The sequence below is a fragment of the Anabrus simplex genome, chromosome 7 (assembly GCF_040414725.1).
Source record: "Anabrus simplex isolate iqAnaSimp1 chromosome 7, ASM4041472v1, whole genome shotgun sequence".
Lineage (NCBI taxonomy): Eukaryota > Metazoa > Arthropoda > Insecta > Orthoptera > Tettigoniidae > Anabrus > Anabrus simplex.
The window spans coordinates 323,670,113-323,695,614 of NC_090271.1; the positions used below are offsets into that span (position 1 = coordinate 323,670,113).

The 25,502-nt window shown below is 37.4% G+C and overlaps 1 protein-coding gene across 4 annotated transcripts in view; it reads left to right on the forward strand.

Moving 5' to 3' along the window:
• The window catches only part of hrg (hiiragi), a 210,618-nt gene extending 190,973 nt beyond the window's left edge, over positions 1–19,645 (forward strand). For 3 of the 4 annotated variants that reach the window (XM_067151793.2, XM_067151796.2, XM_067151795.2), the window contains exons 11-15: positions 7,713–7,782; positions 7,869–7,920; positions 8,154–8,324; positions 18,085–18,219; positions 18,308–19,645. In XM_067151793.2, the coding sequence (XP_067007894.2) occupies positions 7,713–7,782; positions 7,869–7,920; positions 8,154–8,324; positions 18,085–18,219; positions 18,308–18,349 (470 nt within the window). In that variant the 3' untranslated portion in view covers positions 18,350–19,645. The remainder of the gene's footprint in view (positions 1–7,712; positions 7,783–7,868; positions 7,921–8,153; positions 8,325–18,084; positions 18,220–18,307) is intronic. The other variant, XM_067151794.2, reaches the window with a different exon arrangement.
• The last annotated feature ends 5,857 nt before the right edge of the window (positions 19,646–25,502 follow it).

Consider the following 25,502-nt stretch of genomic DNA (forward strand, 5'->3'; position numbering starts at 1 on the left):
AGTAAAGTCCTGGTTAATTGTAGAAAAACAGTGATTTAAATCAGGAATGTGAGAGCTCATTGCTGTAAATTTGTTATACTTTATAGTGTTTGCGTGCTCTTGGTAATACCCCAGCATCTGAAGGATCTAGGTTGGCAGGGAAGACAGAGATGCAATAAGTGCTGTGAATTTCCTTCTTTAAAGAGTGATTATCTAGTATTGCATCAAAAGTTTTCTGTTGTACTCAGATAGATAGATAGATAAAAAGTGGATCCCTTGAGGCAAGACATCTGCAAAGATGTACCAGAGGGGTCCAGTGAGGAAAGTTGATACTCTGCTTGTGAGATTCTTTTGAGTTCTATACTAGATACATTAAAAAGACTTCAGTAATAAGTTTATTTATAAGGAAAATAAGTTCTCTTTACCCAGATGTTGTATAATAAATTTATTATGACCTTACTCTTTCCATTCACTTGTAATTCTGTAATGGACTTCAGCATTCTCCTTTCATTTATTCATCCATTATATCCAAATGATCTCAGCCTAAGTTTAATTGCTCTTTCATTTTTTAAATTTTTTGTCTCTTCTTGAGTGAAGACTAATTTTGTGGTATATTTTGAAAGGGTATACAATTTTATTTTGTTTTGCTGCTACCCCCGAGGAAAGACCTTGCAGCACCTGTTTACATAAGCAAACTAGATGCTTAGCAGCCCTGTTTTGACCTAGATTCACTGGGACTTCAGCCCTTACCAGGATGATACTGGGTGTCTCCTGCCATTTATACCAGATCTTGTGAGTAAAATGGCTACTTTTTATATCAGTTCTCTTCACCAGACCCATGTATTGGGTAGAAATTTGTATTATTGTTCACTCTCAGATATGAAAAATGTCTTGTATGTGAACTGGGGACAAGATTACAAAGGGAAAGATGTTAATTATTAATACAACCTGGTACAATGCTAGAAAAATCAATATTTAGACTTAAAATGTGGATAAAATGCTGATATTACTGCTTGAGTGTAAAGACTTTCTTGCCCTCGTAGTGAAGTGAACATTACTTAGACATACGCATCCTTTAGCATTCTTGTTTCGGAAAATTAATGTATGTTGAGCAATCAGCCTAAAGGCTGGTCAGATCCTCAGCAGTTCTACCATCATGTCATAGATGCTGAAGAGGTGTACAAGGGAAATGAGGAGTGAGGTTTATTCCTGTTGCTTTCCTCACCAAGCTGGAAGTTGCCTTTACATATCATTCTGCCAACTTTACTTACCATATCGCTTTTAGTGCTGGGAGTGTCCGAGGAGATGTTTGGCTCGCCTGGTGCAGATCTTCCTCTTGGACAACCTGCTTGTCTGGATGTGGCCTGATGATGATGAGGTAGGGAGAGGGTGAAACCTGGTGTCGGCACGTAGCGTACACCTGTCGAATAACACTAAGGGGTCTGCTCGAAGCTTTACATCTCCATCTGATGGGCAAATGACTAACAGCAGTATCATATCCCTCACTCTATATGAGCACTGAAATATACTCGCCAAACTGATCCTAGTAGCAATATTTTCATACCATTAATAACAGGGACTAGCTGCATAAGGAATGGCATTACTAGCATCGCTCAAACCTGTCACTTTCATATTGTCAAAGCCAAGGCTGAGACAGGTCAATGAAAGTATCAAATTTATTCTACCCCATATTGGAAGACATAGATGTCATCGAGATGGCAGTGAATGTAAATGAATTGTATCAATGTGTGGAAAATAAAGTAAACCTTATAAAGAGTGTTTCAAAATCAGACAAACGCATGAATAGAGGTTGATGTGAAGAAGTGTTACCTTCTGTAGAAGTGATAAAAAAAAGACTGGACACCTTCAGGGACGAGATTAAGAGGTTGGCCAATGCAATAGAGTCAGGTAAGCAACAAGCAACTTACCCTGAGGCAGTGCAATTGAGGTCAAAGGATTTTGCCACAACAGTTTCAACCAAACATATGGTTGTAGTATTTCCAAAAAAAATCACAATGAATTGAAGGACTCCCAACAGACACTAAAATTATTTCAGTCCCCTACAAAGGCAAATTCAGTGAAAGTAGGGTAAACAGAATCAAGAAAATATGTAACAAGGAGGTAAGGCTTGACTTAAAAAATAAAGATGAATACAAGACAATGGTGAACATATTTGAGACAAATAATCCTCACATGAAAGCAAAAATACCATGCAAAAAGGAACCTCAAATTATCATCCATGGAATAGAGGTTAACTTCCCTGAAAATGAAATAATTCTGTCCATAGTGGAACGTAATCCATTTGTCAAGTGCTAATCCCAACGGCATAGCACTATGTTTCATGAGGATGTCAGGAGATGGCAGCATGAACTATGCTATAGCGGAAGTCAGTCCTGCAATATACCGGGCACTGCAGAACTGTGAAAAGCTCTATGTAGGATACTTGATTAAACATGTTTCCATGATCTGCTGCTATAATTGTGTGGGCTACAGACATTTCTGTATAAATTGTCATAAGCAACAGTGCTGTTCTCATTGCTCACATACAATGTAAATGATTAAGCATTAACAAGAATTACATTTTTCAGCATCCTGCTGCAATAAATTGTCCAGTATGTCAGAAAAGGCTCATTATTATAAACTATGAAATTAGCTATGTCTGAACTCCTAGACTACCAACAAAATTTGTACAATTTAGTTGTGCCTACTCAAAGACTCGTTTTTAATTTTGAGCGTAATGAAAGAACTATTTCATGTGTTGAAGATCCAAAGGTGAGAAATAATAGTTTTAGGTTTTGGACAAGCTTCCACGTCCGTGCACCAGAATCGAACACACCTAGAGAATGGATTTGGCTGCAATCAAAACAAAATTGATAAACGTGGTCTTATTCTCATAATACTGCACTGCTGACGGTGCCATATGCACCAACATGACCTCTACATATGCAACTTCGATTCAAAACGAGATATTGACAAAGATGTGAATGTCTTCAATAGATAGGTAAGAAGTTAAATGGAACACCATTCCTAATAACTGGGGGTTTTGAAGCTAAACATGGGACGTACAGTTGTCTTCTTGAGGATGCACTGGGCAGACTTTTCTATGACTTTTGCAACTCTAATTTAGATGTAAATGTATGAAATCAAGTTGTTCTTCCTCTTGATTTATGATCGGGATTTAAGTGACGTACCAACACGTTCCGACCACGCTAATTATAATGGTATTAAAATCAACTATAGATATACCACCAATAAGTGCAAATAATTACTTGACCAGGACCTGTAGAACAAGAAATATAAAATTATTTCGCTTCCAACAGGCTGCCAAAAGAAACCTACAGAGGATAGCAGAAGAAATAGTAACACTTCTACCGAGTTAGACAATGTAGTAGAGAAATTAACTGATGCCATAAACAAACTGGCAGAAGTAAATCTACTAAAATTTCCCCAAAACTGTGTAAGAACTTCTGATGGAATAAAGAACTCACAGTTATGCGAAAGCACATACTGGCCTGTCATCGGCAATTTAAACAAAGCCGAGCCCTTACGTTTGTCAGAGATTTCATGAAATTTATCTAGCAGTCGAAGATGAATGAAACTCCACAGCCTGTTTCCAGTCATTTGACTGGGTCAGGAATGGAATGAATGAAGTCCCCATCTAGCGGCGAGGATTGGAATTCTGCCAGCTGCCAAAGCCTGTTGCAGTTCTCTGGGGCAGTGATTAATGACTGACAGATGAATTGAAATGTTATTGGAGAGTGTTGCTGGAATGAAAGATGACGGGGGAAACCGGAGTACCCGGAGCAAAACCTGTCCCGCCTCCGTTTTGTCCAGCACAAATCTTACATGGAGTGACTGGGATTTGAACCACGGAACCCAGCAGTACGAGGCCAACATGCTGCCACCTGAGCCACGGAGAAACAAATATTTAATCCTTAAAAGAAAATCAGAAAGCTGGAAAGAATTCTGTTCCGATCCTTGGGATTTTGGACAGAAACACACCAGGAAAACAAAAAAAATTCAATAACTTAACCTCAATAGAGACAACATGGATATACTAAAATCTTTTCCAATACTGCTAATACTCTTATATGCAAAGGATACAGAAGCACAAAGAGCAGTGAGCATTTCATCCAATATCCCCCGTGACACTGTTGGTGATGTATTGTTCTCTCATCAAGAAGTTGAGTGCACCTTTTTGCAACAAAACTATAAGAATTCACTTCTATCTTCCATCCTTATTCATTTAAACTGTTCAATAAGTGCCTCTCTTTGAACTACTTTTCTACCTCATGGAAAATTGCAGCAGTGAAAGTAATTCCTAAAGAAAGCACCTTAAAAAAAATGTACAGCTAAGTCTTTCAGACCTGTCTACCTCCTGCCAGTTTTAGGAAAGATTCTGGAATTATGTACCACATGCACCATCATGGCCTGTTATCCTAATATCAGTATGGCTTTACCAAACAAAAATTTACTGAAGATGCTGTTCTGCATGTGACTGAATGGATTAGGTACAACATATCACGGTGAAAAATAAGCTTGTTAATCTCTTTGGATGTAACAGTTGCATTTGACTTCACCTGGTGGCTGAAATTTTATATCAGCCAAAGGAAAAGCAATGCCCTTGCAATCTGTGCCAAATCACTCAAGCGTACTTCAGCAACAGAAAAGTGAAATTTCAAATCAGAACAGCAATTTCAACTAAATACATCAACAGAGGATACCCCTGCAGACCAGGATTTTGGAATATCTTGTATGACGACGTTCTTAAAGTACCTCCTCCCACAGATTGCAAGATTGTTGCTTATTTTGTGAATTGAAGCTGGCACTGATCCTGATTTAAGTACTGGAGCAAACACAGCGTTAGGTATTCTATTCAACTAGGGTTTAAAAAAAAACAAGCTGCAATTTAATGTGTCTGAAACAGAGGCCATGGTTGTCACAAGAAGAAAACTGATGAAGCCGTAACTCACGATGGCCGGACAAGAAATCTTGCTAGCAGATTAATTTTCATATCTGGGAGTCCTGCTGGACAGACAACTTTTGTCCTGAAAGTTGTCTGTCCAGCACTAGGCTTAAATCAGATAAATTTCTTCTAGGCATCGCCATTGCATGCAGGCTGTCGTGGGGACTAAACTCAGAAGTACTCTGCATTATATACTACACAGTCTTTGTTTCACTGATACTGTATTGTGCTTCTTATTTTGTTCTACACTCTGAAAGCAGTGCGCTGTGGAAAACCTTATGCTGATTGAGAGGGGAATCGTCCTTCAAATTTCTTGTACCTATTGTAAAATACACAAGCAGCACTTGTCATCACTGGAATAGAGCCCCCGTTCTTATCTGGCATCGGAATAGCCTAACTTACATTAATGAAGAAAAACATCTCCTGCACCAATTCTCGTAAGAACTTTGGAGAAACACTGTCACTTCCTGGAATCCGGTCATCCTAGTCTCTTCAAGACTTACATTCACAATAACTGCTCACTCAACCATGACTACTGAATTTACATATGTGGCTGTCACACACCTAATATAGCTGAATCTGACAAAGTGGGATTTGCATCCTTGGTCTATGAGAACAACAGTGAAGTGTTTTCAGCCCATTATAAATTGTCATCCAACTGCTCAGTATTCCTGTCTGAGCTATGGACCATCAGATCTGCTTTGGAGTAGTGTGAACACAACGGTAGTGTTCGCATACTCAGTGTCGCAGTCTGCATTAAAGTCAGTCAACGACAAGCACAATGTCTACCCAATAGCTGCTACTATAAGATCTACAGTACAGCAGTGTCCCTACATCTGTCTTTCCTGGATCTTAGATCATGGGTTCCCCTGGAAATAGGCAGATTTCCTCACAAAAGCAGCCTCATGGAGTATAGATGTTATCTACAATAAATCGCCCCCAAGCTATGCAAAAGCCCAAACTAAAACATATCTAATAAATAAGAGGAACAATCTCTAGACCTCAAGTACAAAGGGGTCTCTCATAAGAGAACTATTCTTTCCCAATATACAGTATATAGCCGGCTTGCAGTGCAAAACATTAGTGCTTGAATTCATTCTCGCTCAGTTTCTTTCTGGCTGTGGAAAGTTTAAGTGCTACTTTGAACACTTTAAAATTAATACTGCAGACAACTATCTGTGCTTTTGGGAATCTTCTCAAACAGTGGACCATTTACTGTTTGATTGTGTCATTTTTGGAAGGACAAGATTTGATCTTGAGTGTCACCTCAACAATTGTAATGTTTAACTCATAAAGCCATCATACCAGCTGTTCAGAAAATCTAGCTACTACAACAGTTCTTAAAATTTATTTCTCACATCTGCAGTAAATACATACTAGAGACATAGTGTAAACGCTAGGTCTCGCCAGCAAAAGCATTCGAAACATGAAGCCAACTGAAGTGGCAATAGTGGAACATGCCTTGTCTTCTTGTTAAAATATCCTCCCCCAGGTGTGTGATTACATATAATGCAAAATTTAATTTGAATTGTAAAGATGTGTTAAAAATAAGTTCCTGTAATTTACAAGGACACAACATTCTGGATATATGCCTCTCCTTTCCTTACTTTGGAAATAAAAATTTAAAAAACCTTTGGTCCCTAGTCTTACTGCTTTAGAGCAAATTCAATTCATCACAATTTGTTCATACTCCTTGACATTATCAATTTGCATCACAATTTCTGGGAAATTTTTAAGAAACTAGATGTATCATTTTGAACAGAGTGAATACAAAATTGTTGAACATATTGACCAAAAAAGATATACAGTTTTGATACCTTTAGAGAATGATTTTCCAATAGTAAAACTTCTTAGATTTATAAATAATTTTCTTTTTTTCTATTTTAAATTTCTCTTATATTCAAATTGTTCAGGTATTTTTAAGGACCCTAGGACCTATGATAATAATAATTATTATTTCACTTCTTAACTACCTTCTATAGGACTTTAAGAGATTCCCTCATGCAGCTTACATGTTGGTTTTAATGTTCCGTTTTCACTGCTTGAGAATACTAGCTGGGCAATTTGTATTATGTTCAAAGTAAGCAGATGTACCACTTGGTTTCTTTTAACAGGTCATGTTGTACATCTTGGTGAATGGAAGTACAGTATAAATCCTCTTCAAGAATCCAAATATCTTGATGTGGATGGAGAATGGTCTTGAAGCTCATTGTCTGAAATTCACTGAGGCATCTATGCCAGTGGTGGTGGTGATTAATTAAAGATTTTTTTCATTATTCTTTCGTTAGTGTACATTCCAAATGTGATTACCAGGTGGTACAGAAGATCAAAAGTGTAGCAAATAAAAATAGCAGAAAAGCAATTGGATATGCTTATTTTATTCTACTTATGGTTCAGTAAATGAATAAGAAATGAGAACAACACTGCATTCTCCTCTGTACTCAGCACTATACTTTTGCCTGCCATTTATTTTTGTACTCTGGTAATTGGAAGCGATGCTTGTGTGTTCGAAATGTGCTTACTGGAAATTTGTGCTAAATTTCCTTTGAACAATATTGTTATGATTTAATAATAAATTTGGTATATTGTTATTCCAGATCTCTTCGATAGTTGTTTTTGTCTTCTTTCAATTTATTGTATCTGTCACGATTAATTACAAATATTTTTACTGTAAATTTTGTGTGAATTATTTATTCTTTGAGACAAATCTCCCTTTAGAGTGGCTGGAAATGTTGAATGTAAAATGCTGATGTACTCTTGTTTCCAGTCCATAGACAAGCTGCACAGATAAAGATGCTGAAAGATGGAATGAGAATAGAGGCCAAGCATGTGAAGAGGTATGTTGATTCGTTAAAATTTGGACAGCTGTTTTTAAGGTGATAGATAACATTGGATTTATTACACTTTTTTTATTTATTTACAGGAAACAGTTGCATTTGTATTTATCTCCAAGTTTATTGAAGAGGGACAAAAAGGTGAATATCTGTTAAAATGTTACTACCCTCTTTATATTATCTTCACTATTATTTATACTTCTGTGAGAAAACATTTGAAATAGCTCACTTTTTGAAGAAAATATTTTGTTATATTTTTTTAACATTTTATAGAATATATGGGTATTTATTTCTGAAATATTTTACAGAATCATTACATTTCATATCTAATTTGTTTTATTTGTTTGCTTCTTTTTCCCCCTACTTTTTTGTAGACAAGTACAACACCTACTAGTACTCCTCCACAGCAGCGAAATGGGGCTAATACTGCTGCTATTGCAGCAGCTATCGAGAACGCCACTAACAATCCAAGGAAGAGACACTCAAGCTCTGCCTCAGATGACCTCAGTAAGAAAGTGAAACTGGGAGAAGAAAACTCTAATTTGGTAAGTTGTCATTTCCCATCATATTTGCTATTATTTGTATACTCATTTGAGAGCTGTTTGTAATGTAGTTGGTTAGGTCTTTGACCGTCATGTAAAGGTTACGATATCAAATTTCAGAAGAAATAAATTTCTTAATTAATCCGTATTGTCAGCCTCAACAAGACAGAAGGTCTTAATAATTGAGTAACCCCACTTTTACAATACAGTACACTGTCATTCCTTTTTAATTTATTTTTAAAAAGGGACATCTTTTGTCTCTTCCTTGTGAGACATCTTCAGCCTAAAAATATTGTAAGATAAACACATGATATTATTAATTCTAAAAAAACATTGACATCCTTAAAATGTTAAGAAAGTCGAGATGACTCAGTCTGTCAAATGTAAACACAGTTTTAAAAACAGTTCATGTTGTTAAAAATTGTCTTGAAGACCAATTACTGGAGGATGAAAGTTCCATTGAGTTCTGATACTCAAAGTTAAAATTAATATGATGATCACAGTGTTCTAAAATCGGAGTTAAATCTTGAAATTAGGTCGATGTCATCTCAAGTTGGAAACTAAATATGTATCTGTCTGGTTAAACAGGTTTAACAACATGAACTGCATACCTGCCAACTTTTATGGTTTATCCGTAAAATTTACGGAAATTGCACCATTTTATGGTTTTACGGATGGACGGTGTCATTTTACGACTTCGCGGACAAACATTTGAAACAAAATTCGATAATCGCTCCATTAAAGCGTTTGTTATAATTTTATATGATGTACAGTGGTCCAGGTTCCTTTCGATGTTTCAGTTTGTTCTCGGACATTTTCATACGCTATATTCCTATTGTAGATTATCATGAATAAATCCAGCAAGAAACAGTACTTCCAGACATTTAAAGAATCATATTCTGTTGATTTTACGTGCATACTAAAATGAAGAAAGGGAGAAAATTTTGCCTTTTGCATGGTATGTGGGTTTGATATTAATATTGCACATGCTGGTCGCAACGATTAGGTGATGGTGAGTTGGTTATTTGCATTCAGACTTCCAACATTGTGAATGATCTCCAGGATACAGATAAATCCCTTTTCTTTTCATCAGTGAGAAACTATTTTTGTACTGCCTAATTGTGTTAAAGCATGCTCAAGTTGCTAGGTTTGACAAAATTTAAGAGACACAGTTTTTTTCCATTTGTTTTATTCTTGGAGAGCTTTCCTGTCATGTTATGCATGGAACAGAATGAAACTACAGATGAGGTGGTGAGTGAGTTCAGCTTGATGACACTTTGGTTGCAAATCACGATGATGCGAGCGATTCCAGTTGGGCACAAATATCAAGAATTCGTGGAGCCGATGGACTTCTTATGTATAACCGAATTTCTAGAGTAATGCTGTCTATTCTCACCATACTCCATAGCAATGCAGAATGTGAACCTGATTTCAGCCTTGCGAAGAAAAATAGAAGAGAGTTCAGATCATCCATGTCCAATGAAACTCTGGAGTCTATTTGTATTTTGAGGACCAGGATTTCTGGTCCTTGTTATGACAAAACATTTTCTCAAGACTTTCTGCAGGAACCTAAAAAGGCCACAACTATGACTTAATCGAACTAGCGTTTGATTTGCAGTGTGTATTATATTATTTCTTTCCTGTGTTACGGTAAACGAGTTGAATTGTGTAAAGCCTTTATCAATTATCGCTTATATGCTTAATTTATCAAGGAAGTCCTGTTATGTATGCTCCAAACTAATATTCACCACACCTGCCGCTGTTTAACATGGATTTCTTGATTGTTATATTCATCTACAAATCATTGGCCTTTGATGTAAGTAGATACGATTTCCTTGAAGTATCCTGTTTAAAGCATGAATTCTTGTATTTTGTAGCCCAGAAGTATTATTATTTTCATCAAGCCGTGGTACGTCGAAAATCGTTAGATTCTTTTGTCGTGCGTGAGTTTTACTGATAGCGCTTTTCAAAAGTTGGCAGGTATGGAACTGGTGTATTGTAAAGGTGGAGTTACTCAATTATTAAGACCTTCTATCTTATCATATTCCAGCACAATCAGAATTTAAGGCTGCTAAAAAGGCACATTGTGGAGTGAGAAAATTATGTAAATACACATAAATTATCAACTCTCCTTTTTTTAAAAGCAATTTTGGAACTTTATACACAGTTCAGATGATAAATTTTCTACAGTAAATAATTCATGTACTTCTATTGAAATTACAAAATTTCAGTGTGTATACCAGAAACACTGAAGGAAACGAGCAGACAATCATTGTGCGATAGCAGTGGCCTTAAACTGTATTATTTTGGCAATTAAAATAATCTAGTAGTAATGAATTCTTTTCTCAAAATGAGAGGGATCTAAACACGTACCTGGATTGTTAGTGAAACACTGTAAGTGTCTGATATGCTATGCAATGACATATCATTTAAGTTGGCTTTTGATGGTTGAATCTGTAAAGGACCAGAAATGTGAAAAGATGATGAAGCTGGGAAGCAGAAATGAGCTTATCGCAGGCTGAGAAGATATGGATGTAGAAGAATTGAGATTGATGAGGAGTAAGCCAGTTTGTTTGAAGATGGCAGTGTATAAAGGTGTGGAGGTTGTCCTTGTTCCTTGGTGTTCCTCCTCCTGCACTTGTCGCTGTGTTTATCTGTTGTGTGTTGCTTTCACTGTTTCTATCTCTGTGGTATATACAGCAAACTCCCGATTATTGGGTTGCAGATTATCCGGTTTGTGGGTTATCCGTGCACTGCAAAGATTTATTGTATTTTTATTTTTATTTCCTTCATTTTGTCATGGCATTTTGAATACGTGAACTGAGCGCTGCAAGTGTGCTTTGTTTGAGAACTAAACAATGCAGTGTATAGCAGTTGTTTGTTGGTGTTCTGTGATATGGCTACGAAGCAAAAGAAAGAGCTTTTAACTTTGAAAAGTTCAAAAAAGGAGAATGAGAAGAATTTTTTTTTTTTTTTTTTTTTTTTTTTTTTTTTTTTTTTTTTTGCTATTGGCTTTACGTCGCACCGACACAGATGGGTCTTATGGTTACGATGAGAAGAAATTAATGAATGAATATGGGATTGGTGTTCAGACAGTTAAAAAATAGCAAACAGAAACTCTTAGAATTCACTTTTTATACCTCAAGAGTGTTTTACCAACAATAGACTTAAGTAATTTTTAAATTGGCCTACTTTATTGATAAAAGTGGTTATTGAATTATGATAATTTTTACATTATAGCGTTTTCAAACAGAATGGTATGTTCTGTATGATTAAGAGTTCCATTATGCTTTAAAATGCTCAAATTTGTATTATCCGTGTTTTTGGTTATCTGTGCGAATTTGTCCGGTGATTAGCCTTGATAATTGAGAGTTTGCTGTATGACTTGATTTGCACTTGTTTGTTCCATTCCGTTACTTGATTTAAAAATCAGCATCGCAGTTAAGGGGAGGACAAAATATCTGCAAAAGAAATATCATATCAAGTTCTTAATGGAGAGAAAACAATGTGTTGTAAGAATGCACTTTAAGACAGGAGCAGTGGAAAAATATGTAAATGACTGGTAAATATAAATTGTGGGAACATAATGAGGTTTTAGAAATTGTTTTAATTTATTTTGATAAACTAGATGAAGACCAAAGTGATGTTCATAATGCAGGTTTTGTTTTGATAAATAATTCACATTAATTTAACAGAAATGGGACAGACAAGTGGAAAAATTTATCTCTCTGTCTGGTCATCAGCCCAGAAGCTGGTTGGATCCTCAAAATGCACCACCAAAGGCTATGCGGTTATACGTAAACCATAAGAAAACAATGGTAGCTCAACAATTAGGCATACAAAAAAAGATGAGGAGTCAGGTGGTTTGCCATTGCTTTCCTCACCGGGAGAAAAGCTGTTATTACAGCACTACTAACCACATGAGCAACACCTTTCATAACACTCAGACGTACTGGTCGTTCTCCGAATATCATTACTCAGCACCACCCATTCTCCAGCAGCTTCCATATTGTCACAGCCATGGGTAAGACTGGGACTTCGGTGGAAGCTACATTTTGCTCTGGCCTATGCCAAGAGACACATGTGAAAGTACTACATCCATCAAGAAGTGGATGAATATTCTTCATAAATGTTTCTCCTATTATTATAAGACCAGTATTGGAAAGGAACATACAAGTGTCAAATCACGCTTTAGAGAGAGAGAACGTAAGGTGAATACAATCACAAGTCAGTGTGAGAAGATAAGTGGATGGTTTATTTTACCTAGGAAAGTTAGGCACACTGGTACTTAACCAGTACTGTAAATACACAAGTAACATGAAAAATGGATGAATCTGGGATTCCTTCATCCAAAGGCCAGTGTGCTAATCAGCCATGGAGTCAGACACTTCATATTCATTTAGTGGGACAGATTGCTCTCTATGTCATTAGAATTATGGCTGTGAGTCGCAGAGCTGATTCTTCTGCCGCGTTGGGAGTTTTTCCTCGTCCACCATCAAGACCACTGACCATTTTCTCTCCACCTTGGTTGATCTGCAGGTGCTTATTTAGCTAAGCCTTATTCACACCTGTCCTGTATATCTATAGGAATTTCCCCTATCAACCATTGGGACACGCTTTGTTGGGGGAAAGTCCTCCACCCCAGTGTCTCACAAAGGGTAAAATTTTTAGAATGTGTATTCAATGGTAACTTTTCTTGTGATAAATATGTGCTACTCCCTTTTCGAAAAAACAACAACAGTTCAACAACCTTTAACAAGCACAATGTAGAAGAGGATATTTACAATATTAAGCTTCTCATTAACAGGGGAGAAATCGCTCCCATTTTACAACACAAGACTTTGTATGTAAATCTTCACTCGACCAGTGGGTCTACATAAATTTTTTGTTTGTGGGAGACAAAGGCGGCCATAGCCTTTACTAACAAAGTTACTACTTTAAGTAGTAACATAGCAGACGGGAATCAAATCTTCAACCTCAAGTGGAGACATGACAGGAGGGTCTCGAACCCTGAATTACAGTTACAATATCAGTTTTCAATGGCCGAATGGCCCAAGAGTTCACGTTGGGATACCTCTTATTATACTTAGAAACTCAGCAGATTTTACACCATTGACACTTGCAACCCTTACTCAATAGGGGAGCAAGAACACAATATGTGGATTGGGAGAATCCGGAAAACAGGAGCCGAAGCTCATATTAACGACCAAGAAAGGGAAAAGCAAAAGGTAAGTAGAAAAGGCCAAGAACAAAATGGAATGGAATACTGAACCCACTCAATCCGTTGATATGACTTGTCATAATATCTAACGGGGCAGAAAGCCCGGTGGCAGAGGATAAGCCATACTACGGGGTGACTAAGACAAGAAAGTTAAAGACCAAGGATAGAAAATTTAGAGTTTAAGGAAAGTTTAGTCACCAGAAAACAAGGTGAATAAGAGAAACGAGGGTAAAACATGAATACATCCTAAATTACATAGTACCCCGTTTGCAGACACCCTAGAATCGTTACAAGCTAACTGAACCAAGAACCTTGCATTTAAAACAAAGTTAATCGCAGCACAACTGCTCACAGGGCGACTCCAGGCAGCTAACCTGCGAGCCAAGTAGCTGCCCTGAGCGAGATACATATGACGGAGTGACTTAACAGCAGGGTCATGCAGGTGTTCACCCCAAAACAGCAACGTGGGAAAGACTGTCTCACCTAACATTCTCATGATAAATATGCATTTTAACACTTTCAACACTACCATATTTTAACATGGATCCTGGCTGTGAACTGGGTCTTTTTGCTAATTTTTAACACATTATGGAACAGCGAAACATATTACATGCCTGATTTTTATACCGTATGAAGGTGTCAACCATCCAAAATGAAGATGTTAATCAACAAGTGAATATCTGATGTAATTTAATTATACTAGTCTTATGAAAAACATGAAAAAAAATAGTACGGAAATTTTTTTTATACTGAGGTTATACCAATAAGCTTGCTCAAACAATAAAAAATAATCATTTAATGCGACTACTTAGGCCACAAATAAACACAAATGCAGTGGAATAAAATATTTACCTATTTAGGAATAGTTTGTTTTCATATGGTAGTCCTGAAAACATTGGACTATACATAGTCCTACTTTGCATTCCTTGCACCACCATCTACTCTCTTTTCTGACGCGCTTACCACTTTCCTTCTTGCCCCTGTCTGAGCATACCTTGCAATAACGAGTAGCATTCACTTTATTGTTCGTTGGAGGAACCTTTTCTGGAAAATGGCGAGCAAAAGTCCTGTCAACACTGGGGGAGGGAGTAGGTTCCAGCCTTGAGATGTCTCCTCCTCCTTTAGCTGCTAACAGATGTTCCCGGCACAGGTGAATCATCAGCCTGCGTCTCTTCGTCTAAACGAAAAAAGTAAACCCAAATTTCTGTAGACAAAGTATTTCTATCGTTTGTATTCGGAGTAATATAGTACAGCTAAACACTTACGTTCCAAAGTGACGTAATAAATAAAAATCTTACCTGAACTATCGCTTGATACGTTATCCGGTTTGTAAGCAGGGTCGTCATCACTTTCATCCATCTCTGAACCCGCTTCTTCCGATAAAATATCCAAAATATCACTATCATTGAGCCGGCGTGAAGACATGTTTACACAGTAACACAGTTGACAGCGTGACAGATTTGGCGCGCGCAGCGCACGGCACACCGAGTGCTTCGGTAGAGGTTACAGCAAGGAGAAAATACCCTGTTTATCGTTTCAGTTCAAAATTCACGATAACTGCTGCATTCTAGTGGTCACTAGATGAACTATTACCTCCAACCAAGGGACGGGAACCGCACGTGATACGTGCAGCTGGATATAAACACACAAGAAAATCACGCCCGTATCACATACAGGCCCCGTTCAGAAGCAGGAAAGCAGCGCGCCCGTATCCCATACGGGGATAGTGTTGAAACTGTTAACATAAAGTGACTTTTAAAAATACACTTAGATGCTACCAGTCTTGTTATGTTTGGATAAATGTTTTGCGCTGATTGGTTGCATAATATAGCTTCTAAAACTGCAACTGACATTCATGACTTATTAACCCCTCAGCGCCGATCTCTATACGTTGTATAGACCCTCTTTTCTTCCGTAGCCGCCGACCTCTATACGTGGTATAGACTCATACATGGTTTTGCATTTACGGCTATAGCGTGAAGAGTTTTGGAGTTGTGGATTTGCAAATTGTTTTGTTTCCAAGAAGAAATGTTGCGGTTTATCAGTGTTGTAAAATAAAAATGAAGATCGTTAAAATGTAGTTGTTTTTGCAAGGTAAATATTTGTCAAGTAAGTCTGAGCACTAGTAATCTCTGCTTTTTTTAAAGCCTGTTTGCTTCATTCTTTCCCACGTAATAAAATAAAGAAATGATGATCTGAGAAGTTTGTCTTTTCACGTGATGTTCTTTGCTCTATTTGTACATTGAGAGTGCGAATTATTTATTGTATTGTCTTTATTTCTCAGCTTGTAATGTTTTTGTAAGTCTCCACGAGCACTCTGTGTAGGCATCAGTTAGTGCTACTTTCTGGCATACAATACGAAAACCAGTTGTTCATGGTATATATCTCGCTTGAAAGATGATGTCTCGACCTTTTATCTGAAATATGTATCGAGTTGGTTTGTTTCGTCATAAATGTTATTCCCCTCATTCAGTTTCGTCCTGCTGCTTTCGGTCTCGCTGCAGCATCATCAGTGCATGTGACGCGCCGCGCTCAGCCGTTGTTTGACTGACAGTAATGTGCTTGAAATATTGTATAATTCAGATGAAAGTTTAGTCGGAAGTAGTAGTGACAGTGTTAGCAGCAGTGATAATGAAATAAATGATGTGGCTGTGGCGGATGCAGTGGTAAATGATGAGAGTGATGATGGGGAGGAACCAGTACTTGGAAATTTTGTGTAGAAGACTGTTGATAATTATACAGGTCAAAGGGAAGTTTTCAACAGTGAATTCGGATTCCTAAATTCTCTAATAATATCTAGATAAGTCACAGAGACAAACACTGAGCAGTTAGGCCTATCTTATAGGGTTCAGCTGGAGGAAGGTTGTTTAGAAAATAAGCTCGCTTGGCCGGGGAACGAAATCTTCAAGACCAGCGCGCATCAGATAATACAGTTTCAAGGTTGCAGGAAATATATTTTATCGTGAAATTATCACCCGAGGGTGAGAAATGCAAACCTCAGAGACATTATATCGTGTGTTCAAAACATGGCAAAAAGACAACATCGGTTTACTGCTGCCAAGAGTGTGACGTGGGTCTCTGTTTCGAAGAGTGCTTTGAACTCTGTCACATAAAACTAAATTACTAGTGAAATAATTATGTCATTATCTGCATGTACATAGTTTTATCATAAGGAATTCAAAATTTCGTGAATATCGGGCTACTCTTATACTTGTAGTAACGCTTTAAGTGCATCAATGTATTTCAGTCGCGCGTAGTTGAAATCTCATCCGGCCACGGGGTAGGAAGCTCCTAAAATGGCTACGCTGAGGGGTTAAGGTTATTATTAAAAATATTTAATCTCAACATTCGTCAAGACAAACATTACAGCAAATCGGCATGCCTCTGCATGTAGCTGTGGGAACTATTGCTGGGACAAACGTTCATAGAATCATATAAGATCTCTTGTAGAATAGAATCGATCTTTAAGGATTGTGCGGCACTGTAACATGATCAACTCCCTATGGCATCTTCAGGTAGGATGGAAAATGGTGTTCAAAAAGCCTTCAATTCACTTTGCGTTTCCTCCCATTTGAATCGCCTTCCAAATTCTACGTGCAAACGGTCTATGGCGAGAAGGAGAGAGAGAGGCAGACACACAGACTAGTCAAGTGGTGGGGACTCCTGAGCCGATCACTGAGCTGTCTCAGAGCGCCCTAGCTCGATGAATGCGGATTGGTAAGTTATACCCTAACTGTTTCGTGCTAGAGGGAAACGCTGGTATCATCCCATCGCCACACACGGGTAAGTTCACATTTTAGGTCAAATACATGCCTACCTTATTGCTGCCTCAGCTAGTCTGTTGACTCCAAGGACAAGAACCTCACTTACCGATGCACAATCCCCGATCCAGATAGATACATAAGGTTCAAGCGTACAGTATTTATGGGGACGAGTTGGGTGCTGATTGGCAAGTTTGAAATGAACAGGCATAATGGCAACTTACAAACAAATGACTCATATGCCATCCTTGTGCTGACCCCTAAACAGAAGTAATAAGTTGTACACAATCCAAGACCCTAAGTGGCACTCAAAAACAACTTTAGTGACATCTTTTAATGAACATGGAATTTTAGTAAACATCATTTCAGCATGCCTCCATGTGACTTCACTGCTTTCAGGCATTAGAAGGGTTGCCTAAACCTAGAAGAGTTTGTACTACTGTTATAATAATAATAATAATAATAATAATAATAATAATAATATGTAATTTAGACATTAGAGCTGTAGCAGTGACTCTTCTTTTTTCAGTATGGCATGTAAAACTCTCCAGGTTTTCTCTTTTCATTTTTGTTGAATGAGAGAATCTTATATTGTGAAACTTCGTGGTGCTTGTTCATTTAATTTCTAGAAACTTTCATTTAAGTTGGGATCAGATTGATGTAAGAGTAGGTGATTTCATTACCATGTAATTGAATCTGTTGATGATGAACCTTATTACTTGTAGTTTATGATTTCATATATGCAGACATTTAACCATAACCTCTCCTATTATTTTCATAGAGTGAAGATTCTCCCAGCAACTCTATTGTTGTCGATTGTGGGGATGATTCTAACTCTGCGGAGGATCATTCAATAGCACAAGGCAAGATTGAATTGGAAAGTCAAGTTGAAGCCCCGACTGTTAGTAGTCAAGAGGTATGATGTAATCTTCGTCTGATATTGCACTGTAGTCGCATCCTTTATGTGTTCATACTCCAACATATTACATGTTGTGATATTACAGGAGACTACAAATAGTCTACATGAAGAGTTTGTATGTACATGACCATTGGATATCGGCAGTGCAAACCACTACTTTAAATAGTAAGTAGTTGTGATGTGTAAAAAAAAAAGAAAAAAAGAAAGAAAAAGAAAAATTCTTTTAATGTAATTCAACAAAGTTCAGCCTTGAGCTTTATGTAATACTTTACTGAATCTATTCATAATAGATATGACATAACATGTTTATAGGTTTCTGTTAGATATGAGTGTGTGGTTGAATGAGTGTTCTTATTGTTGGAAATGGATGAGATTAACAGAGTAGTATGATTGTTGAAAGTGTAAAAAGAAAGTAATGTTCTTCTAGTGTTGTAAAGTGTAATATTCCATTGGTATTTTCTGCTTGCTTTAAGTTGCAGTTGTAATGATACTTCCTTGTGATTTTAGATAGGGCGGCGACTTGTCTGCAGCATGTTGTGACTCATCTCTAAGCAGTACTTCCCTTGACCAACTGCATAATATTTATGAACATAACGTATTACTTTTCCAGAAAACACTCAGGGTGTGTTAGAATGGTGGGAAATTCAGTTGACTTGATGGGTGGGTTTTCTTCCTTTTCTTTTAAAAAAATCTTCCATTCTTATGACCTATGGGGCTCTTTTAAATGGTGTGGTCTAAGTGTTCAAAGTGCTGATGAAGTACACAAGCCATACACAGTAACTAACATGTATAAGCAACAGTCAGTATTGTAATAGATTTTTGCTATGTATAGTAGTCTTGTATTTTGGGTTGTGGAGAATTTATGTGCAGTGATATACGTACCGTATTTTTTATCTAAAAGAACAACATTCAAGAACACAAATGTGGAAAGACATCATCTTCTTTTATAATGAAGAATTTCTACTTTGAACTGATAATTTATTCAGCTGTGGAGGGTGTGCTTTGTTGTTGATCATGTTTATAAGATGCCCTGAGTGGTTAATTAACATCCAGTGTGGAAATATATTTTCTCGATCAAATTTCATCCCGAGAGAGGCCCCAGTTATCAGTGGTAAGTTTTTGTATCTGTGTCGTCATTTCTTCATTATGTTGTACTTAATTTCAGTTACTTCATGTACTTTGTTTCCGTATGACAGTAGAATGTGAAATGATGTTATTTAGTTTTATGTACGTTAAAAAGTCTGAGTTCAGATATTTAGAATATTGACTGATGTTTCAAGACGCAAGATTAACAGTGCAGGACAATGTGTATATGAACAGTAAATATTTTTATTTGATTTGCTATAGTATGTAGTTTTGAAATTTGTATGACATATTTAACTACAGTATATAAATGTGAAATAAAAAAAAGAATTTTCTTAAAGTGTTCATGTTTTTGTTTATCTCCTCTGTAATTTTCCTGATATTCAGTTGTTAAATTCATGGATATTAAGGCGAGAGTAGTTAAGCCAGGGTAGAATATTGGAAAGACATGCAGTCTCCTGTAGACTGGTTCTAAAAATTCTGACCTCTGCACTTCTGTAAGCTGCCATTCAGACCTTTCGTACCCAACATTTCCCCTATTTTTGGAGGGAAGGTTTTATATATTATGGTTGGCTATGTTGAAAATACATTTATTGTAGTTTATAGTGTAAGCGACACGTACATGCAGTGCTGATGAGAGGGGGATCGTATATGGCACTAAATTGCTTCAGCTGTGATAGCTGTCTGCAAGTCTGGCAAAGATCAAAATTGTCCTAAAAGCTTATGACATATTTCCTTTCCATACCTTTCTGTAAAGTGCTGGAGAGACTTGTCCTTAGTTGATCAGTACTGGGGCAGCTGCATTCAGGGTGTGGTAAACTTGTATAACATAGTTTTGATAGTATGCATATTACTGGAGCTGTCATCATAGACCTGTAGGCAGCTGATGATGCAGTATATCATACACTACTTCTGCAGAAACTCAGCTGCATCATAAAAGATTATTGCTTTACCTGTCTGATTAGAAATCTTCTCCAAATAGAAGATTCTCTGTTAAATTCCTGGGGGAAAAAAGCAAATGGAAAACATGGAAGACTAGTCCTTTTCAGGGAAGTGTACTGATCCTTCCTTGTTAGACAACTGTACTAATTATTAGAGACTGGATTTTAAAGCAAAATATATTCATTAACCCTGGAATGGTATGATACTTAAAGCTTACATAATTGGTATGATGTCGTATTTTTTATGATCTTGAGAAAAAACATTCTTTTGGTAAAATGGAAATTAAAAATCAAAACTTGTTCTACATACTTTAATTTTGCATACTTTTGAAAGCTGAAAATACATTTGATATAAAAGAAAAGTTTATTGAGGAACAATGTCAAGCATTGTCTAGTCGTCGTCACCTAGCAGTTAGGTCCGTCTGAAAATTTAAAAAAATATGAAATTACCTTATTTAATCTTTAAAAACGAATTGTATGTTAAAATAGAGGGCTCAGTGATCAAAACGCTTTGGTAATAGCTAAGAAAAAATCTTACGTGCAATGATATAATGTCTTGATGATGCTGCAGTTGATTCAGGCGCTGCAGATTTTGCACATATCCCCGCGGTGCTCCGCGCAGAACAGTGTCGCACTTGTGCAGTAGTTGGCTGTCATTCTTCGTTTTTCAGCTGGGCATATTTTACAAGTTGTTCTCTTTTTATCCATCCTAGGAAGAACTGGATCTGCTGCTTCTTTTCGGCCAAGAACACTGAAGACCATACTTCTTAGCTCCCTCGGAAGATTTCTGATAGTCAGGCGCTGTTCTAGCCATGGAAAACACCAACTGCTGATTCAAATAAGCTGATCTTGTCATGGTTTGTTCTTTTCTAGAACTTCAAGACCCTGTTCAAAATAATGAGTTAACTCCTCCGATGTTGATCAAGTCATAAAAAATGCAGAGTGGCCATCGTTTTGTTTTCCTTGCACTAGATCTGACTGAAACCATTTGGTCAAGAGAATCTACTCCTCCTTTGGTCTGGTTGTAGTGGTCAATCATAACTGCTTTGCCATCTTGATTCACCCCCTTGTCTTGGTGCATTGCAGAAATAAGGTAAACTACCTTGTTCTTCTTAGCCTTGTGCGATAGAAGTGTTCTCGTGTTGCTAAAAGGTATTTTGCATCACCATTGTCCCTGTTCTTTGTTTATCTCATACTCAGAGGTGTCCCTGGTTTGTTTAGGCGGATCGTTCCTAGAAGTGTCAGCTCATAAGTAGCCTTGAGCAATTCATCTGCCAACGGAAACAGTTGTGAACCTGATATCCATTGTTATGTTGCGGTTCGATCCATGAAATGGAGCTGTTAACTTTTTCATATAGTAGTGGGAAAGAATGCCTTCGACAGTTGTGTTTTGTTTCCCTAAGTATGGATCAGCGACTAACATATACTTAGAACCAGCATCACAAACCATAACAATTTTAACCCATATTTAGCTGGCTTTTTAGACATATACATTTTGAATGGACATTTGCCTCTAAATCCAAGCAGCTGCTCATCAATGGTGAGATACGGGCCAGCCTCGTAGTTGTCTATGCATGATTTCATGAAATCTTCCCAAAGGTCCCTTATAGGTGCGAAGCGTTCCGTCGCTACTCTCTCAACTTGGGTAGTTTTGTCATCGAATCTGAGACAATCTAATAAAAACTGGAATTGCTTTTCACTAAAGCAAACTCTGTAAAAATTACCACTTACAGAAGGATCAAACATTATTGCTGTATTAGGTTATTGGGAGCACCAACAAGAGGCGTACTAGGCAAGATGAGGAGTGAGGTAGTTTGCCATTGCTTTCCCCACTGGGCCAGAAAGTGCTACTGCAGCACGACTAACCCTATGAGCAACACCTTTCATAACACTCAAACACACTAATCGTGCTCTGAATGTCATTACTCAGCACCACCCATACCACAGCAACTTTCATACAGTCACAGCCATGGATGAGACTGGGACGTCGGTGGAAGCTACACTTTACCATAGCATCAGTAAAGAACAACTGAAACGCATCTAAAGGGGTTAGAACAACTTTACCACTACCTTTAGGCCGTTGTCTGATATAATATTTCTAGGGGTATTTCTTGTACTTATAGTTGGAGGATTTTCAGTCCAGGAATAACAAGTTTTTTCCCTTTGATTATTTTTGTTGTTCATTGTGGAGTCGAGCTTGCAGATTGTGAAGAACCAGTAATAGTAGTAGAAGCAGTAGTATTACTACTATCAGGTCTTCATTCAGCAGATAGAGTTGTAACAGATTTTGTCCCACAACTACCAGAGGGACCAGGGGTATCAAGAACTTGTGTAGTAGTGCTGTGTGGGCCAACCAGTCCCGATGTGTTTATTTGAATCCTTTTCATTTGTTGAATGACCACGACGTTTTCTCTTCAATTGTTCACGAAATTCATCATCTGAGGATGAATGTATATAGACGTCGCTCCCAGAGTTTGCTAAAACGTTATTTTCAGACTCACTTCCGCTATCTCCTACATCTTCATCAGTATCAAAACTATCATCATTTAAAAGTTTGTCAATCTCCGATGGTGACAAAGCCATTTTATAAAAAAACTAGTAGTCTAAAAAAACCGTAAAACTTGACAAAAACAAAAGGATGTACTTAATAATAGCTTATGGCACCACTTTTCAACATGCTAAGTCAACAACAACAATGACGAATATTTGATATAAGAGTTAAACTTAAACCGAAGCACAACACTACGTAAAATAGTTACACCATCGGTATGATATCGTAACATTCACAAACTGACGTCAAGAGCTCAAAAACAAGAGCTTCCAGCACGACGGTTGCACATGCATTGACCTTGTGAGTTGAGTTGGGGAAGACATTGGGAGGGCGGAACAGTCCGCGCAGAAACCTGTTCTATTCAATCAAATTTGTGTTACGTTTTGTATAAATTATGACCATACCATTCCAGGGTTAAAAAAGGACCAAAAGGGGAAAAGTATTCATTAAAAAATGACCAAAAAAGGAAAAATAAATAAGAGGGATTATTTGAAAAAGTGAACTGGTAAAGAGATTAAAGGAAATAAAAAGAATTGCATAATCAGTTAATCACTTCTAATTAAACTTTACTGCTTTAAAGAATAGTATTTAATCAATTACATGTTTAACATTTCAGTGTGTTAAGGATATAGGACTATTCTCTTTTATGTAGTGCCCGTATGTCACCATGTTTATTGCATTAAGAATGAACTGAACCTGATGACATTTAACAGTCAAATCAGTACATGAAATCCAAGGCCCCCATCTGGTTATGATGGGTAACTTCCTTGTAAAGCTGTACTGTATTCTACTTGGAGTTTTAATCAGTGTCTTCTTAAGTTCTGATACGAAGGCATTTGCGACAATATATTCAAACCTTATTCACATACTCTATGCAAAGCATGGGCAATACAAGTTGTATGATGGAGATTAGAATACTGTACATAGACTTCAACTGTGCAAATGCTGAGACCATGGTGCTTGATCCGTAACAACTTGCCATACTTTGTTGTACTGTATTCCTGATGGCCAGAGTTTAAAACAACAGTCATTGAAACTCTGCGTTATAGATGTAGTTGACTTCTTCCAATTCATACATGGCAGCCAACATTGGTTTTGATGGATATCCTGTCAATGGCACCACAAGAGTGTTTAGAACAGTTCTTGAAAGTGAATCGGTTGCTTCATCCAAAATGAAGCAAACTGGATTGTCTCCAACAACCTCCTTAATTTTTTGTACATTAGCTTCATAAATTGGTTGTAGGTAACTCTTTCCAAGTGTACTTTCATCAGGGACAATGCATTTTGTGTATATTTCCAAGAAACTCTTCATTGCTGGGTTATTTACCTTTAAAGGAATTCCACTAACTGAAAAAAAAAAAAGTTCTTTTCCCTGCTTTTTTGTTCAGCCTCCTGAAAAGATTCCTGTAAAAATGACTGTTTCAAAACTTTTGCACTAATAGCTTTGTTTTTCTCATGTTTGGCATACTTGAGATGCTGAATTGTTCTGTCCTTTATATGTTTTTCACCTACTTCAATATCAGTATCACATAGAGAACATCGAATAACGGTACCATCCGTTTTGATTAAATCGTCCTTGAAACTGCTTACCGCACTTCACATTTTACTGTTGATCGACGACTTTGCCATCACTATTACAAGCTACTGCTGTTTCCTGCTACTACTTAACGGTGCGTGCTATTCTCCATGACTCTGCTTCTGCTACTGAAGCGAGCAAGCGACTGTAACTGCTTCACACATTCTGGAAGGGATGCAACGAGTCCGACAACATCTGCGGGTGGGGCGAGGGGGTGCAGTGGGTGAGTTCAACTCTGAGGCGAGTTCGGTATAGAACCCGTGTTAATTCTTTCTTCCCCTACGCTGCATCAGTATTTTATGCAGGTATTTTCCCTCAAAGTGAAATAAATTCTTGAAGTTTTTGCCGTATATTCTTTAAAAAAAAAAAAGGGAAAATAAGCACAGGTGTAGGAGAAAAAGGGAACAAGGGCTAAAAAGAGGGAAGTTAAAACACTGCAATCTTGAGTTTTAAATACAGTTTTCACCCATAATATCAGTTATTTCTTGTTCCCAATTAAATTTCTAAATAAAGGTATTCCCTTTAAAATCTGGTCTCTACTAATTATCAACCACTACCCAAGAGAATACAGGGTTTCATATACACGGAAGACTGTGCTATTACTGTGAAAGCCAGTCATTTTGAGACTGTTTTGACAGAAGCTGAACTGATGCACTGGAAGAACTCACCACGTACTATGGGAGAATCAAATGGAACCAAAACCCTGTTCCATCCTTTTCATTCTGAGAAGTTGTCATATTGTCGAAACTCCATATTTTGGAAAGAAGTGCTCTAAAAAAGTCAAAAATACATAGGAGTCTCTTTGGATTGTGCCCTTACCTACAAGAAACATTGCTCAAATACCAAACAGAAAGTCACAGAAACAATTTTGTATGGAAGCTGACAGGAATGTTACAAGGAACACATCCATTTACAGTGAGATCCTCTGCAGCTGAGTTTGAATGCCTGGTATGGAACAATTCTGGACTAGCCAAAATGATCAACATGGCACTCAATGAGAATCATCACCTCATCGTGGAATGTCTACGGTCTTCGCCTCTGGATAAGCTATACTGCCTTGGTAGGATTGCTCCTCCTGACATTTGATGTGGGATAGTGGTGAAGAGCAAGTTGAAGGAGGTGTTTGTAT